Source organism: Lepidochelys kempii, chromosome 15 (genome assembly GCF_965140265.1).
Source record: "Lepidochelys kempii isolate rLepKem1 chromosome 15, rLepKem1.hap2, whole genome shotgun sequence".
Lineage (NCBI taxonomy): Eukaryota > Metazoa > Chordata > Testudines > Cheloniidae > Lepidochelys > Lepidochelys kempii.
Window position 1 is genome coordinate 263,815 of NC_133270.1, and position 12,547 is coordinate 276,361.

General features: G+C 54.3%; 1 protein-coding gene across 1 annotated transcript; it reads right to left on the minus strand.

The window, feature by feature from the left end:
• Positions 1–3,726: 3,726 nt before the first annotated feature.
• SLC35E4 (solute carrier family 35 member E4) lies at positions 3,727–12,331 on the minus strand. Its single transcript, XM_073312930.1, has 2 exons — positions 11,032–12,331; positions 3,727–4,975 (listed from the first exon to the last, which is right to left on the minus strand). Exons 1-2 carry the CDS (start codon positions 11,768–11,770, stop codon positions 4,542–4,544), a joined length of 1,173 nt encoding a protein of 390 aa, XP_073169031.1. The 5' UTR covers positions 11,771–12,331; the 3' UTR covers positions 3,727–4,541.
• Between the last annotated feature and the right edge of the window lie 216 nt (positions 12,332–12,547).

The window sequence follows — 12,547 nt, forward strand, 5'->3', positions numbered from 1 at the left end:
CCAGCCAGCATGTCATGGGCCAGGTAAAACTGGATAAACAGGATCATGAGAAGGCTCTGTTGTCAAAGGATAATAGGAACGAAAATGCACCATCCACCCAATGTGGCCCAAGGGATATGACCCCAAGAACTGCAGGTTTAGTACCCCGGCATGGAGGGTTTGGTTTGTTGCTAGCCTGTCCCTGAAGGGCAATGTGGGTATTTCGCCTTCCCCTGCTAGAAGACAGTGAAAGGCAGCCTGGCTGAGCCCTGCAGCTGCCATAGCACTGTGTGCATGGAGGGTCACCATCCCACGCCCTCAGCTGGCCTGTGGGCCAGGGCTATAAGCGCATCCCCAGGCCAGCTCTGGGGAGCAGGGCAGTGAGGAGCTCTGCCATGGGCTGTGCCATCACCAGCTCTGTGCTGAGTGCAGGGGCCTTCAGGAACTGCACTTCCTGGGAAACAATCCCTCCAAAACCAGCCATTGGGAATTGCTGCCACTTTGGCTCTCCCTCAGTGGGGGACACAGCCCCCAGCCAGGCTTCTCCCCTGCAGTGTCTTCACCCAGAGACACTCCCTTTTGGTCCCTTCCCCCCCCCCCATCCCCTTGGTATCTCCCTCAGCAGGGGACACTACCCCCCATGCTGCCCCTTCATTACCTCTCCTCCCCCAGCACACTTCCCCCCCTCCCCCCGTCCCCCGCAACCCAGCTCGGTTTTCATTCCTTAGGAGCACCATGGAACAAGACTGGAGTAGGACAAAAATAGAGCTTTATTGAGGGCAAGAGGAGCCATTGCTTGAGTCTTGTGCTCCTGGCCACGGGCAGGGCTCAGCCATTGGCATCAGCACCCCAAGTGCAACACCACAACAGGCCTGTTCACCACAATGGTGCCAGACGCGACTGCTGCGGCAGCGCTGGATGATCAGAGCTCAGCTGGGTGGCGTTAAAGGCTGCGGAGAGGGTCTCTAAAAAGCAGTGTGTGTGTTCACGTGTGTTTGCGTGTAACTGGGATCACGTGTGCACACCTGGGAGAGTGTGTGTGTGTGTGTGTGAGATGACAGGTTTCAGAGTAGCAGCCGTGTTAGTCTGTATCTGCAAAAAGAACAGGAGGACTTGTGGCACCTTAGAGACTAACCCATTTATTAGAGCATGAGCTTTCCTGAGCTACAGCTCACTTCATCAGGTGCATAGAATGAAAAATATAGTTGGCCAAACCGGACAGTCTCTATGCAAAAGAATAAATGGACAAATCTGACAACAGGAATCATAACATTCAAAAACTGGTACGAGAACACTTCATCCTCTCTGGCCACTCAGTAAAAGACTTAAGGGTGGCAATTTTGTAACAGAAAAGCTTCAAAAACAGACTCCAAGGACAAACTGCTGAGCTTGAATTAATATGCAAACTAGATACCATTAACTCGGGTTTGAATAGAGACTGGGAGTGCCTGGGTCATTACACATATTGAATCTATTTCCCTAAGTTAAGTATCCTCACACCTTCTTGTCAACTGTCTAAATGGGCCATCTTGATTATCAGGACAAAAGTTTTTTTCTCCTGCTGATAATAGCTCATCTTAATTAATTAGCCTCTTACAGTTTGTATGGCAACTTCCACCATCTCTGTATGTGTATATATATATATATATATACACACACATACAATGTTCCATTCTAGGCATCCGATGAAGGGGGCTGTAGCCCACAAAAGCTTATGCTCTAATAAATTTGTTAGTCTCTAAGGGGCCACGAGTACTCCTGTTCTTTTTGTATGTGTGTGGACACTGGACCCACTTTGCATCTCAGCTGGCAGCTCTGTGCTTACTGAAAAGCTACAGAGCCAGGATCTGAGGCACCCCAGGAGTCTGATGGCATCTCAAGCTCTTAGGCTGGGACCTTCATGGGGTGGGCTCTCTGGGGTGATTCCCACTGGGCCAGGAATGCAGCCTCCCTTACAGCATTTCAGAAGTTCTGCCTCGTCCCAGCCACATCCCTGAGCCAGGAAACCTGGAAGGCCAGACCAGGTGAATCAGTCATGTAAAAAGTTAACCACACTTACGATTTCTTCTGAACACTACAGAACCCCACCCACCAGATCCTGGACACCGCATTTCACCCAGACCAGCTTTTGAGGAGCATGATTGTGTGGGCCCCTTACTGAATGAGGGAGGCAACCTAGTGACAGAGGATGTGGAAAAAGCTAATGTACTCAATGCTTTTTTTGCCTCTGTTTTCACTAACAAGGTCAGCTCCCAGACTGCTGCGCTGGGCATCACAAAATGCGGAAGAGATGGCCAGCCCTCTGTGGAGATAGAGGCGGTTAGGGACTATTTAGAAAAGCTGGACGTGCACAAGTCCATGGGGCCGGACGAGTTGCATCCGAGAGTGCTGAAGGAATTGGCGGCTGTGATTGCAGAGCCACTGGCCATTATCTTTGAAAACTCGTGGCGAACCGGGGAAGTCCCGGATGACTGGAAAAAGGCTAATGTAGTGCCAATCTTTAAAAAAGGGAAGAAGGAAGATCCTGGGAACTACAGGCCAGTCAGCCTCACCTCAGTCCCTGGAAAAATCATGGAGCAGGTCCTCAAAGAATCAATCCTGAAGCACTTGCATGAGAGGAAAGTGATCAGGAACAGCCAGCATGGATTCACCAAGGGAAGGTCATGCCTGACTAATCTAATCGCCTTTTATGATGAGATTACTGGTTCTGTGGATGAAGGGAAAGCAGTGGATGTATTGTTTCTTGACTTTAGCAAAGCTTTTGACACGGTCTCCCATAGTATTCTTGTCAGCAAGTTAAGGAAGTATGGGCTGGATGAATGCACTATAAGGTGGGTAGAAAGCTGGCTAAATTGTCGGGCTCAACGGGTAGTGATCAATGGCTCCATGTCTAGTTGGCAGCCGGTATCAAGTGGAGTGCCCCAAGGGTCGGTCTTGGGGCCGGTTTTATTCAATATCTTCATAAATGATCTGGAGGATGGTGTGGATTGCACTCTCAGCAAATTTGCGGATGATACTAAACTGGGAGGAGTGGTAGATACGCTGGAGGGGAGGGATAGGATACAGAAGGACCTAGACCAATTGGAAGATTGGGCCAAAAGGAATCTGATGAGGTTCAATAAGGATAAGTGCAGGGTCCTGCACTTAGGACGGAAGAACCCAATGCACAGCTACAGACTAGGGACCGAATGGCTAGGCAGCAGTTCTGCAGAAAAGGACCTAGGGGTGACAGTGGACGAGAAGCTGGATATGAGACAGCAGTGTGCCCTTGTTGCCAAGAAGGCCAATGGCATTTTGGGATGTATAAGTAGGGGCATAGCGAGCAGATCGAGGGACGTGATCGTTCCCCTCTATTCGACATTGGTGAGGCCTCATCTGGAGTACTGTGTGCAGTTTTGGGCCCCACACTTCAAGAAGGATGTGGATAAATTGGAGAGAGTCCAGCGAAGGGCAACAAAAATGATTAGGGGTCTGGAACACATGAGTTATGAGGAGAGGCTGAGGGAGCTGGGATTGTTTAGCCTGCAGAAGAGAAGAATGAGGGGGGATTTGATAGCTGCTTTCAACTACCTGAAAGGGGGTTCCAAAGAGGATGGCTCTAGACTGTTCTCAATGGTAGCAGATGACAGAACGAGGAGTAATGGTCTCAAGTTGCAGTGGGGGAGGTTTAGATTGGATATTAGGAAAAACTTTTTCACTAAGAGGGTGGTGAAACACTGGAATGCGTTACCTAGGGAGGTGGTAGAATCTCCTTCCTTAGAGGTTTTTAAGGTCAGGCTTGACAAAGCCCTGGCTGGGATGATTTAACTGGGAATTGGTCCTGCTTCGAGCAGGGGGTTGGACTAGATGACCTTCTGGGGTCCCTTCCAACCCTGATATTCTATGATTCTATGATTCTATGATGCTGGCACCAACCCTGCCTGCTGGCTCGTAGCAATAGAACGGACACTCACCCCCAACCCAGGGCACTAGGCCGCTGCGACTTCCCTTGAGACAGTCTGTGGCTGTGCTCATCCGAGGGCTCCCCACAGACGGGGGGCCTAGGAAGCTGAACGTGGGGTATCTCCAAACCAAGGCTGCTCCAAGGAGCTACTCTGGCCATAAGGGAGAACTGACAGACACTGGAAGGGGACTGAGCTATTCCATCCAATACAAGGTATACACTCACAAGCACACTGACATATACATCCTGATGCACATACCTCTAACACCTTCCCTCATCCATGCAGTCCCTGCCCCAACATACACCATCCAACAGAGGACAATCGTGATACACAAACACACACACACACAAAGATCTGATCTACACCATCCAACAGAGATCAGGAGTGAGAGCACGAATACACACTCTCAGAGGAGGAAGTCTGACATTTCCATCAGTAGAAAACCAGAGTACGTACACACACACACACACACACACTGGGTCTGATACACATCATCCAGCGGAGGACAAGAGTGTGCACGCACACAAACGCACGCACGTGCGCACACAAACACACACGCTCACACAGAGCACTGCAGTCTGTACAGTTCAAGGCTTGCACTGTGCCCTAGCACAGGACTCATTCTGGTTTCACCTGGCCCCGGCCCAGAGCCAGCCTGGAACTCCAGTAGCCAGCGATGAGGTCACAGTTGTGGTACAGGAACATCCCCGAGAGGGTGAGGCCGATGCCTGCGTAGCTGAGCCCGCTCAGGTGGCTACCGAAGAGGAGGTGCGACAGCACCAGGTTTCCCACCACATTGAAGTTGCCCAGGACGTGGATGGTGAGGGCGGAGGTCAGCGAGATGACACAGAAGCTGGCCAGGTTATAGAGGACAGAGCCCAGGCAGCTGAGTAGGACACAGGCCCAGAGGGCACTGCCGTAGTGCAGCATGCCCTCCCAGGCTGCCCCCACCTCCAGCACCAGAGCCGCCGTGAAGAGGATGCAGAAGCTGGGCACCGATGTCAGGCAGAGCAAGATGACAGAGTCCAGCTTCTTGTCCTGCAGCAGGGTACCTGGAAGCAAGACAGACAGGTGACACCTGGGCAGTGCATGCAGCAGGGGCAGTGAGGGTAGGGTTGCCAGGTGTCTGGCTTTCGATCGGAATGCCTGGTCGAAAAGGGACCCTGACGTCTCCAGTCAGCACTGCCGACCGGGCTGTTAAAAGTCCGGTCAGCGGTGCTGCGGGTCTAAGGCAGGATAGTCCCTATCTGTCCTGGCACCGCACTGTGCCCAGGAAGCAGCCAGCAGGTCTGGCTCCTAGGCGGGAGGGCCAGGAGGCTCCACACGCTGCTCCCGCTCCAAGCACCGGCTCCACACTCCCACTGGCTGGGAACCATGGCCAATGGGAGCTGAAGGGGTGGTGCCTGCGTGCGAGATCAGTGCACAGAGCCTCCTGGCCCCCCCCGCCTAGGAGCCGGACCTGCTGGCCACTTCCAGGGTGCAGCGCGGCGCCAGGACAGGTAGGGAGCCTGCCTTAGCCCCGCTGCACCACTGACCGGGAGCCGCCCAAGGTAAGCCCCCACCCCAACCCGGAGCCCCAACCCCCTGCCCCAGCCCTGAGCCTCCCACAAACCTGGAGCCCCCTCCTGCATCCCAAACCCCTCATTCCCGGCCCCACCCCAAGCCTGCATCCCCAGCGGGAGCCCCCGCAGCCCAATCTCCTGCCCCATACCAGTGAAAGTGAATGAGGGTGAGGGAGAGCAAGCCACCAAGGGAGAGGGAATGTAGTGAGCGGGGGTGGGGCCTTGGGGAAGGGGTGGGGCATAGGGTGGGGCTAGGGTGTTCAGTTTTGTGCAATTCAAAATTTGGCAACCCTAAGTGAGGGGGTGAGTGAGGGACCCCACCGCCAGGGCAGAAGGAGCCTGGCAGAGGAGACTGCCCCAGGAGCAGGCAGCCCCTGGCCTTCAGGCCCGTCCCAGTGGGGTGATCTGACTATAGAACACAAGCAATGGAGACTTTGTACCAGTTCAGATCTATATCAGGACCTACATCCCTCCCTGCCCACGGCACCCCACAGACACTTCGCACACAGTCAGACCCACACCCATAGATCACACACACATTCATCTCATAATGCATCACACAGACACACAATCGACAACCCATGCATGACACTACTCACATCACACTACACACGCACAGCTAGCTACACCCATACATCCACTTGCACAGATACGCATGCATTCCTATCAGCTCACACTGCAATTCACATCAAACACACTCACAACACAATCACATACACTAGCCTCAGGCCCCTACTCACATGGCTGAATGCACACACGCACAAAGGCACAAACATGTATAACGCCAACAGACCCCAGTCCACGGGCAGGATCGAACCAGGGACCTCTGGAGCTTAGTGCATGAGCCTCTACAGCAGGGGTGGGCAAACTTTTTGGCCTGAGAACCACATCGGGGTGGGAAAATTGCATGCAGGGTCATGAACATAGGGCTGGGGCAGGGGGTTGGGATGCAGGAGGGGTGCAGGGTGCAACAGGAGGCTCAGGGCAGGGTGTTGGGGTGCAGGACAGCTGCAGGGTGTACAAAGAAGCCCAGGGTAGGGGGCTGGGGTGCAGGCAGGGGGCTGGGGTGCAGGCAGGGGGCTCAGGGCAGGGAGTTGGGGTGTAAGGTGCAGGAGGGGTTCAGGCTCCGGCCCAGCACCGCTTACCTAGATAATCTCCGGGGCGTCAGCGGCATGCACCAGGACCCTGGCCCTGGCCCTGCTGGTTCCCCATTCCCGGCCAATGGGAACTTCGGAGGAGGTACCCACAGGCAAGATCAGCATGCGGAGCCCTCTGCCCCCGCTCCCCCAGGGGCCGCAGGGACATGGTGCCGGCCACTTCCCAGAGCGGCGCTGGGCTCGTGGCACCATGGGGGTGGCAGTCCTGTGGGCCAGATCCAAAGCCCTGAGGGGCTGGATCCAGCCCGTGGGACATAGTTTGCCCACTCCTGCTCTACAGCATGAGCTAAAAGCCAACTGGCTGGGGTTGGGGCAGAAAAAGCCAAAAGCCAACTGACTGTTAGCTCAGGCTGGAGAGCAGACTCATTTAACTCTCTCTCTCTAAGTGGTCTCAGTGCCACTAGATGGGACAGAGCACCACACCCAGAAAGTGTGTGGGTTACACATGTGCACACACATAGAGCAGGCCCAGCTGGATCACACACACACACACACACGTTCAAGGGCTCAGGAACCACAACTGGGGTCAGATTTCCAAGCCTGCTCAGTTCCCAACAGCCCTGCTGGGGTCATGGCCAGACGGGCTGAAATTTTTGGAAACACAGGCTCATGCTGTCCGGCCACAACCCACAACATTCAATCCACCCACATCCCCTTGTTGAGTCAACACCCCAACTGCCTGTGCCAATGGTGGTTAACCACCATCTGTGTACCTCTACCCCATCCCCAGTGCTGCCCTTGGGGGAGCCGTTCTGTCCTGGGGAGACCAGCCAGGGAAGAGGGGGCTGCAGCAAGAGAGACCTGGGCTCTCCTACTCTCAGTCAGTGGTGAAGGGGGTTAAGGAGCATCAAAGGGTTGAGGCAACGGGAACATGGAAATGACGGTCAGTCCAGTGAGTCAGCCCGTCCATGCCTCTGCTGCCTGAGATAACAATGTAAATATAGAAACTGAATGGAGAGGGCAGGGAGGGGAGCAGAAGGTCTCAGGAGATTTCAAAGCCAGGAAAATTGGGAGGTCTCTGGGGGCATTGGGAGCCCTCTCATGGGGGAATAGAAGATGTGGGGCAATTGGGAGGCCTCTGGGAGGGAGGGGAAGATCCTGGGGAGGGATCAAGGCGGGGAAGCCCTTGCCGGGGGGGATGCAATCTCTCTGGGAGTGGGGAGGGTTTGACACAGAATGGTATCAGGGGATGCTCACTCTTCACTAGGCTCTCCCCTGCCCCCCTGGCTCCCCCAGGCGCTTTGAGTGAATAATCTGTAAAAGCCCTCCTGATTTTCCAACTATGTCCACAGAGTGGGATTCCAAAGCATTTGGCAGAATTCCCCCTGTTCCCCAGCACCTGGAACAGTGCAGCTCGCCCTGTTCTGCTGCGACATGCCCTCGGGAGCACTAGGTCCAGTGTCTGCTCACACTGACACAGCACGCTCAGCAACGCAGCTGGAATCGCAGTCACTGTCCCAACCTGAAACAGACACCTGCTGCCCCTGGAGCCAGAGCCCTTCATGGGGCCCCAATTCTTCACCGCTTTCCTTGGGGAGTTACCTGTGTCCTGAGCCCAGCTGTCAAGGCTGATTCCCCACTCTGGCACCTTGAGTGCAAAAGGTGGGGCCCGTATGGATTCTAAAAATTAATACTGGCCACTCCAGGCTGGTATTAAACTTCCAAGGTTGCAGTTTTTCTCTGACCTTGGATGGGTAGATGCTGCCACCACCCAAGTGCAAAAAATGTCCCCCTGCTTTTGAGAACCCAGGAAGAACACTTGGGAATTCCTTCCTGTGGGGTACCCTCAAGCCCTTTCATCCCCCCTCCAGGGAAGAGCTGAGAAAGAAAACAAAGGAAATCAGCTGTTGCCACCAGCTAACTAAACATGTGTACAAACCTCTTAGGACACACAAAAAAACCCCAATCCTGTTCTTAAAAAAGGTAAATTTTATTAAAAACAAAAAAGAAAATACATCTGGAATTTAGGCTTTTGCTAGATTTTAAAAACCCACTTACAAAAATTAAACATCAAGAATAACCTTCTTGAGGTCCAGCTTAATGGTTACAAGCAAAACAAAAGCATTTGGGGGTTAGCACAGAGGAGTCCACAAGCCAATAAGAAATAAAATAAATAAGCCTAATCGCATCTTCCTAGACATTCCTTGATTTACTTACATATCTGTGGGTTCCAAATAAGTAGTCTCTAGGTATGATCTGAGGGCTTTCATACCTGGCTTAAAGCTTCCTACTAAGCAGAGTTCAGCCCATTCCTGCTCTGTTTCTCCTCTCTCCGGAGATCAACAACAGACAAAGGGGAAGTTTTTTCCCAATTTTAAAAAGTTCTAGCCCTCCCATTGGCTCTTTTGGTCAGGTGCCAACTCCCTTCTTTTTACCTATGGGCTTTTTTTAACCCTTTACAGGTAAAGCAAGTAGAGAACAGCTACTAACAGGGATTTTATAGCTAACTGGCTGGCTGGGTGTCCATAAAAGGGAACTGCCCCCACCCCCTTCATTTATCACACCAGCGAATCGGGTAAGGGGAACAGTGGGAACAAAAGAGAAAAATGGGAGGAGAAGCGACAGTGAGCTAAAAGAGAGAGGGGAGAAGGGGGCACCCCTTAAAGCGAGCACTGTCCTGGGGGCATGCCTGGGATAAAACACACACAGTCCCCTGCAAGTAACAGAACCTGGGACCTTTTCCCCAGCATCTCAGTAACTGTGATGATCTCCCTTGCCCCACAGCCAAAATCAAGGGATGAGTGGTTGGTAAATTGCAGCTCCCCCTTGCAAACCAGTCAGGGTGTGGGGTTTGTTGACTAAAACCACCAAGGCCACATTGCTTAATATTTGGGATGTGAGCTCTCACTTCTGATTGCAAATCCTTTGGGGGCAGGGCCTGTTTCTGTGTTGTGTCTGTACAGCACCTGGCACAATGGGGCCCTGGGCCATGACTGGGCCTTAAAGGTGAAGTGGGATGATGTTTCATAAAAACTAATAGTTTTAAGAACCCAAATCCTACACGCAATGGTAATAGAGATAATGAATGATAACTGGGGTGCAGCTCATTAGCCAGGGGGTTGGTTGGGGTGCTAGGAGCTTTTGGCAGCTCTGATTTTCTCTCTGGAGTTAGGGCTGTGAAAGGGGGTCCATGTAGAACCCCACCCTGCAATCCACTCAAACAGCAGCAGGGCTTCCCTTTGGGGACTCGGGGAGCAGGATGTAACCTTGGAGCTCAGAGCCATGCTTTAACCACTAGGCCACACGCCAGGACATGTCTGGGCTCGTGTGTGACTAAACTGTTGTCCTGATAAGAGCGGGAACACACCCTAAAGGGCAGGCTGGGGCTGGAGCGAGATGGAAACGTTCCCTTTGGAACTGACGAACAAACAGTGGCATCTGCCCCCTGCTTGCTGCCAAGGACATTTCGGCCCAAGAGGCCCGGGGGAGGATGGTTCATGATGGGCTGTTTGTGCTCTCACACCGCCTCTTGAGGCAGCAGGGCCAGCAGCTTCCCTTCAAAGGTAGTGGGAAGGAAAGGCCTGTCTCAGGTGATCAGCAATGGGCTGCAGAGTCCTTTGCTGCAGGTTACAAGTTCAAGCCCAGCCCTGGCTGACACCATCTGCCTGCTGTTGGATGAGAGGAGTTTGGGGGGGAGGGGGAGAGTCTCATGGCAGCCCCTGGTGGAAAGGAATCCATGATGCAGTCAGCCCTTTGTTGTCCAAGAGGCTGAGGACTGAGTGGGGTGGGGAGCTGAGGAAATTCCCCCAGTTGTGGGGGGGATGTTGGCAGGGGACAGTGGGGGGCGGGAGAGAGCTGGGCACTGCACCAATGCTGCACACTATGTGGGATTTCAGTCTCCAGCACTAAATCCCCTTTTACACTAACTAGCACCCAAAGGGACCCCTGTGGCAACCAGAAGAAGGGTACGGCCATGCTCATTATTATTCATATTACCGTAGCGCCCAGGAACCCCCTGCATGGCCTGGCACTCCACTGTGCTAGGCGCTGCACATTGTTGATTGGGCATATTACAGTAGTACCCAGGAGCCCTCATTGAGCCAGGTGCTGCACAGACACAGACCAGAAAGATGGTCCCATTAGCATCATTAATGCCATTTCAGTAGCACTTTTCCTCCAGGAGGATCCCAGAATCACTTACAGATGCTGATACACCAGCCACCTCTGTGCTAAAGCACAGCCACTGCCAGCAGCACTACGCAGCCTTCTAGGACAGGAAGTGCTCCATCTGGCTGAATTTAGGTGACTGGAGGTAATTCCCGGAGCTGGAATTTGGCCAGGATGCTGGGGCTTGAAGATCCCCCAGCCAGAGTACAATGACCAGAGGAGGTGGAACCCTGGCCCCAGGATGACTAGGAGGAATGGGGTGAGATGTGGGGGGTCACTTACTTTGCTGTAAGGACTTTAATCCACGGAGGAAGGTAGCAGCGAAGAGGAAGCAGCAGCCAGCCTGGTCGAAGTGCACCTCCCCGATGATGCTGAAGGAGGCGCCCAAGCAGATGGGCCCCATGGCGACGTACTGCAGCAGGTGGTGGTGCTGGCCCAGCAGCACCTTGGACAGCGTCAGGGTGAAGAGGGGCGTGGTGGTGTACACCATCTGGGCAAAGTCCAGCTGCACGTAGTTGAGGCCCAGGTTCCCGAAGGCCACGCTGGCGCAGAAGGTCAAGCTCAGCAGGTAGACTCTGGCCTTAGTGCTGGTGCCCAGGGCCGCGCCCCCCTCCCCGCGTGCCCGCAGTCTGGCCAGTGGGTAGCCCACCAGCACAGCCGTGAGCATGTGCAGGGATGACAGCAGCACGGGGTACCGGAAATTGTGGATGGCAAAGATCCACTTGTTGAGGCTGGACATGGTGGTGCCAGTGGCCAGCCAGACAAACACGGTGAGCAGGAGTGGCAGAGCATGCACAGGTGGCCCAGGGTCTGGCTTCCAGGGGTGACGTGCCCAGCCTCCATCAGGAGAGTTCAACCCTGCTTCGTCTCTGCGGCAGGAGGACAGACACATTTTGGAGGGCGGCTCAGCTCCTGGCCCAGCATGAGGAGAGGCTGGTCCCTTCCCAACGAGCCTGGGGGCTTGATGCTGGGGGTGCAGAGAAGAGAGGCAAGCTCCTTGGGGTTCTACCCCAGTACCCATGGGTGCAGCAAGATCTTGCCTTTCAGCACTCTCCCACTGTACAGCCCATGATGCTCTACCAAATGCCCCAGCTGGCCGCAGTGAGTGGTAGTTTTGTAGCTACTCCTCCTGTTTCCTGCCTTGGGGTACCAGCCCATTCACTCCCGGTGACTCATCGGTTGGTTGAGTGTCCAGCTCTGCAACCTGAGCATCCCGACGCTGCCCGTAGGATTCCCTGGGGGAGCAGAGCTGGGGTTGGAAGATCGCAGAGAGGCAGAGCTGGAAAAAACCTGATTACTGTTGGAAACAAGCTGCAATGGCAGATCGAGGCTCCACGGTCACGCCCGGCTGCGAGTCATCATCCCTGCCCTGGAGCTGGTTAAGCGAGTAGAGATGCTGCAAGCCCTCTGCAGCAGGAAGCGCCTGCCTTCACTCTCGCCTGCCAGGCTGCGGCTGCAAGGTGCCAAGGCCATGTGCAAACCGATCCCAGCTGGTGCCCAGGAGCAAGCAGAAAGTGTGTGTGTGGGGGGGGGGGGAGTTGTGCAATGCTCCTCCCCACCAGGGCCGCGGGGCGGGTTGGGGGGGCTTGCAACAACAACAGTCATCTGTGCGTGCACGCGAGTCGGTAAGGTGAACACGGTCAGACAGCTGGGGCCCTGCCCAGGCCTGCTCAGAGCCAGTCGCCAGCTGCTTCCCACCGCCACAGGGAGGGAGGCGAAGGGGGCACACAGATTGTAACCAAAAAAACAATGTCCTAAACATCAGTGGTCTCCATGGAAACGCAGGAGCTGTTGTGAG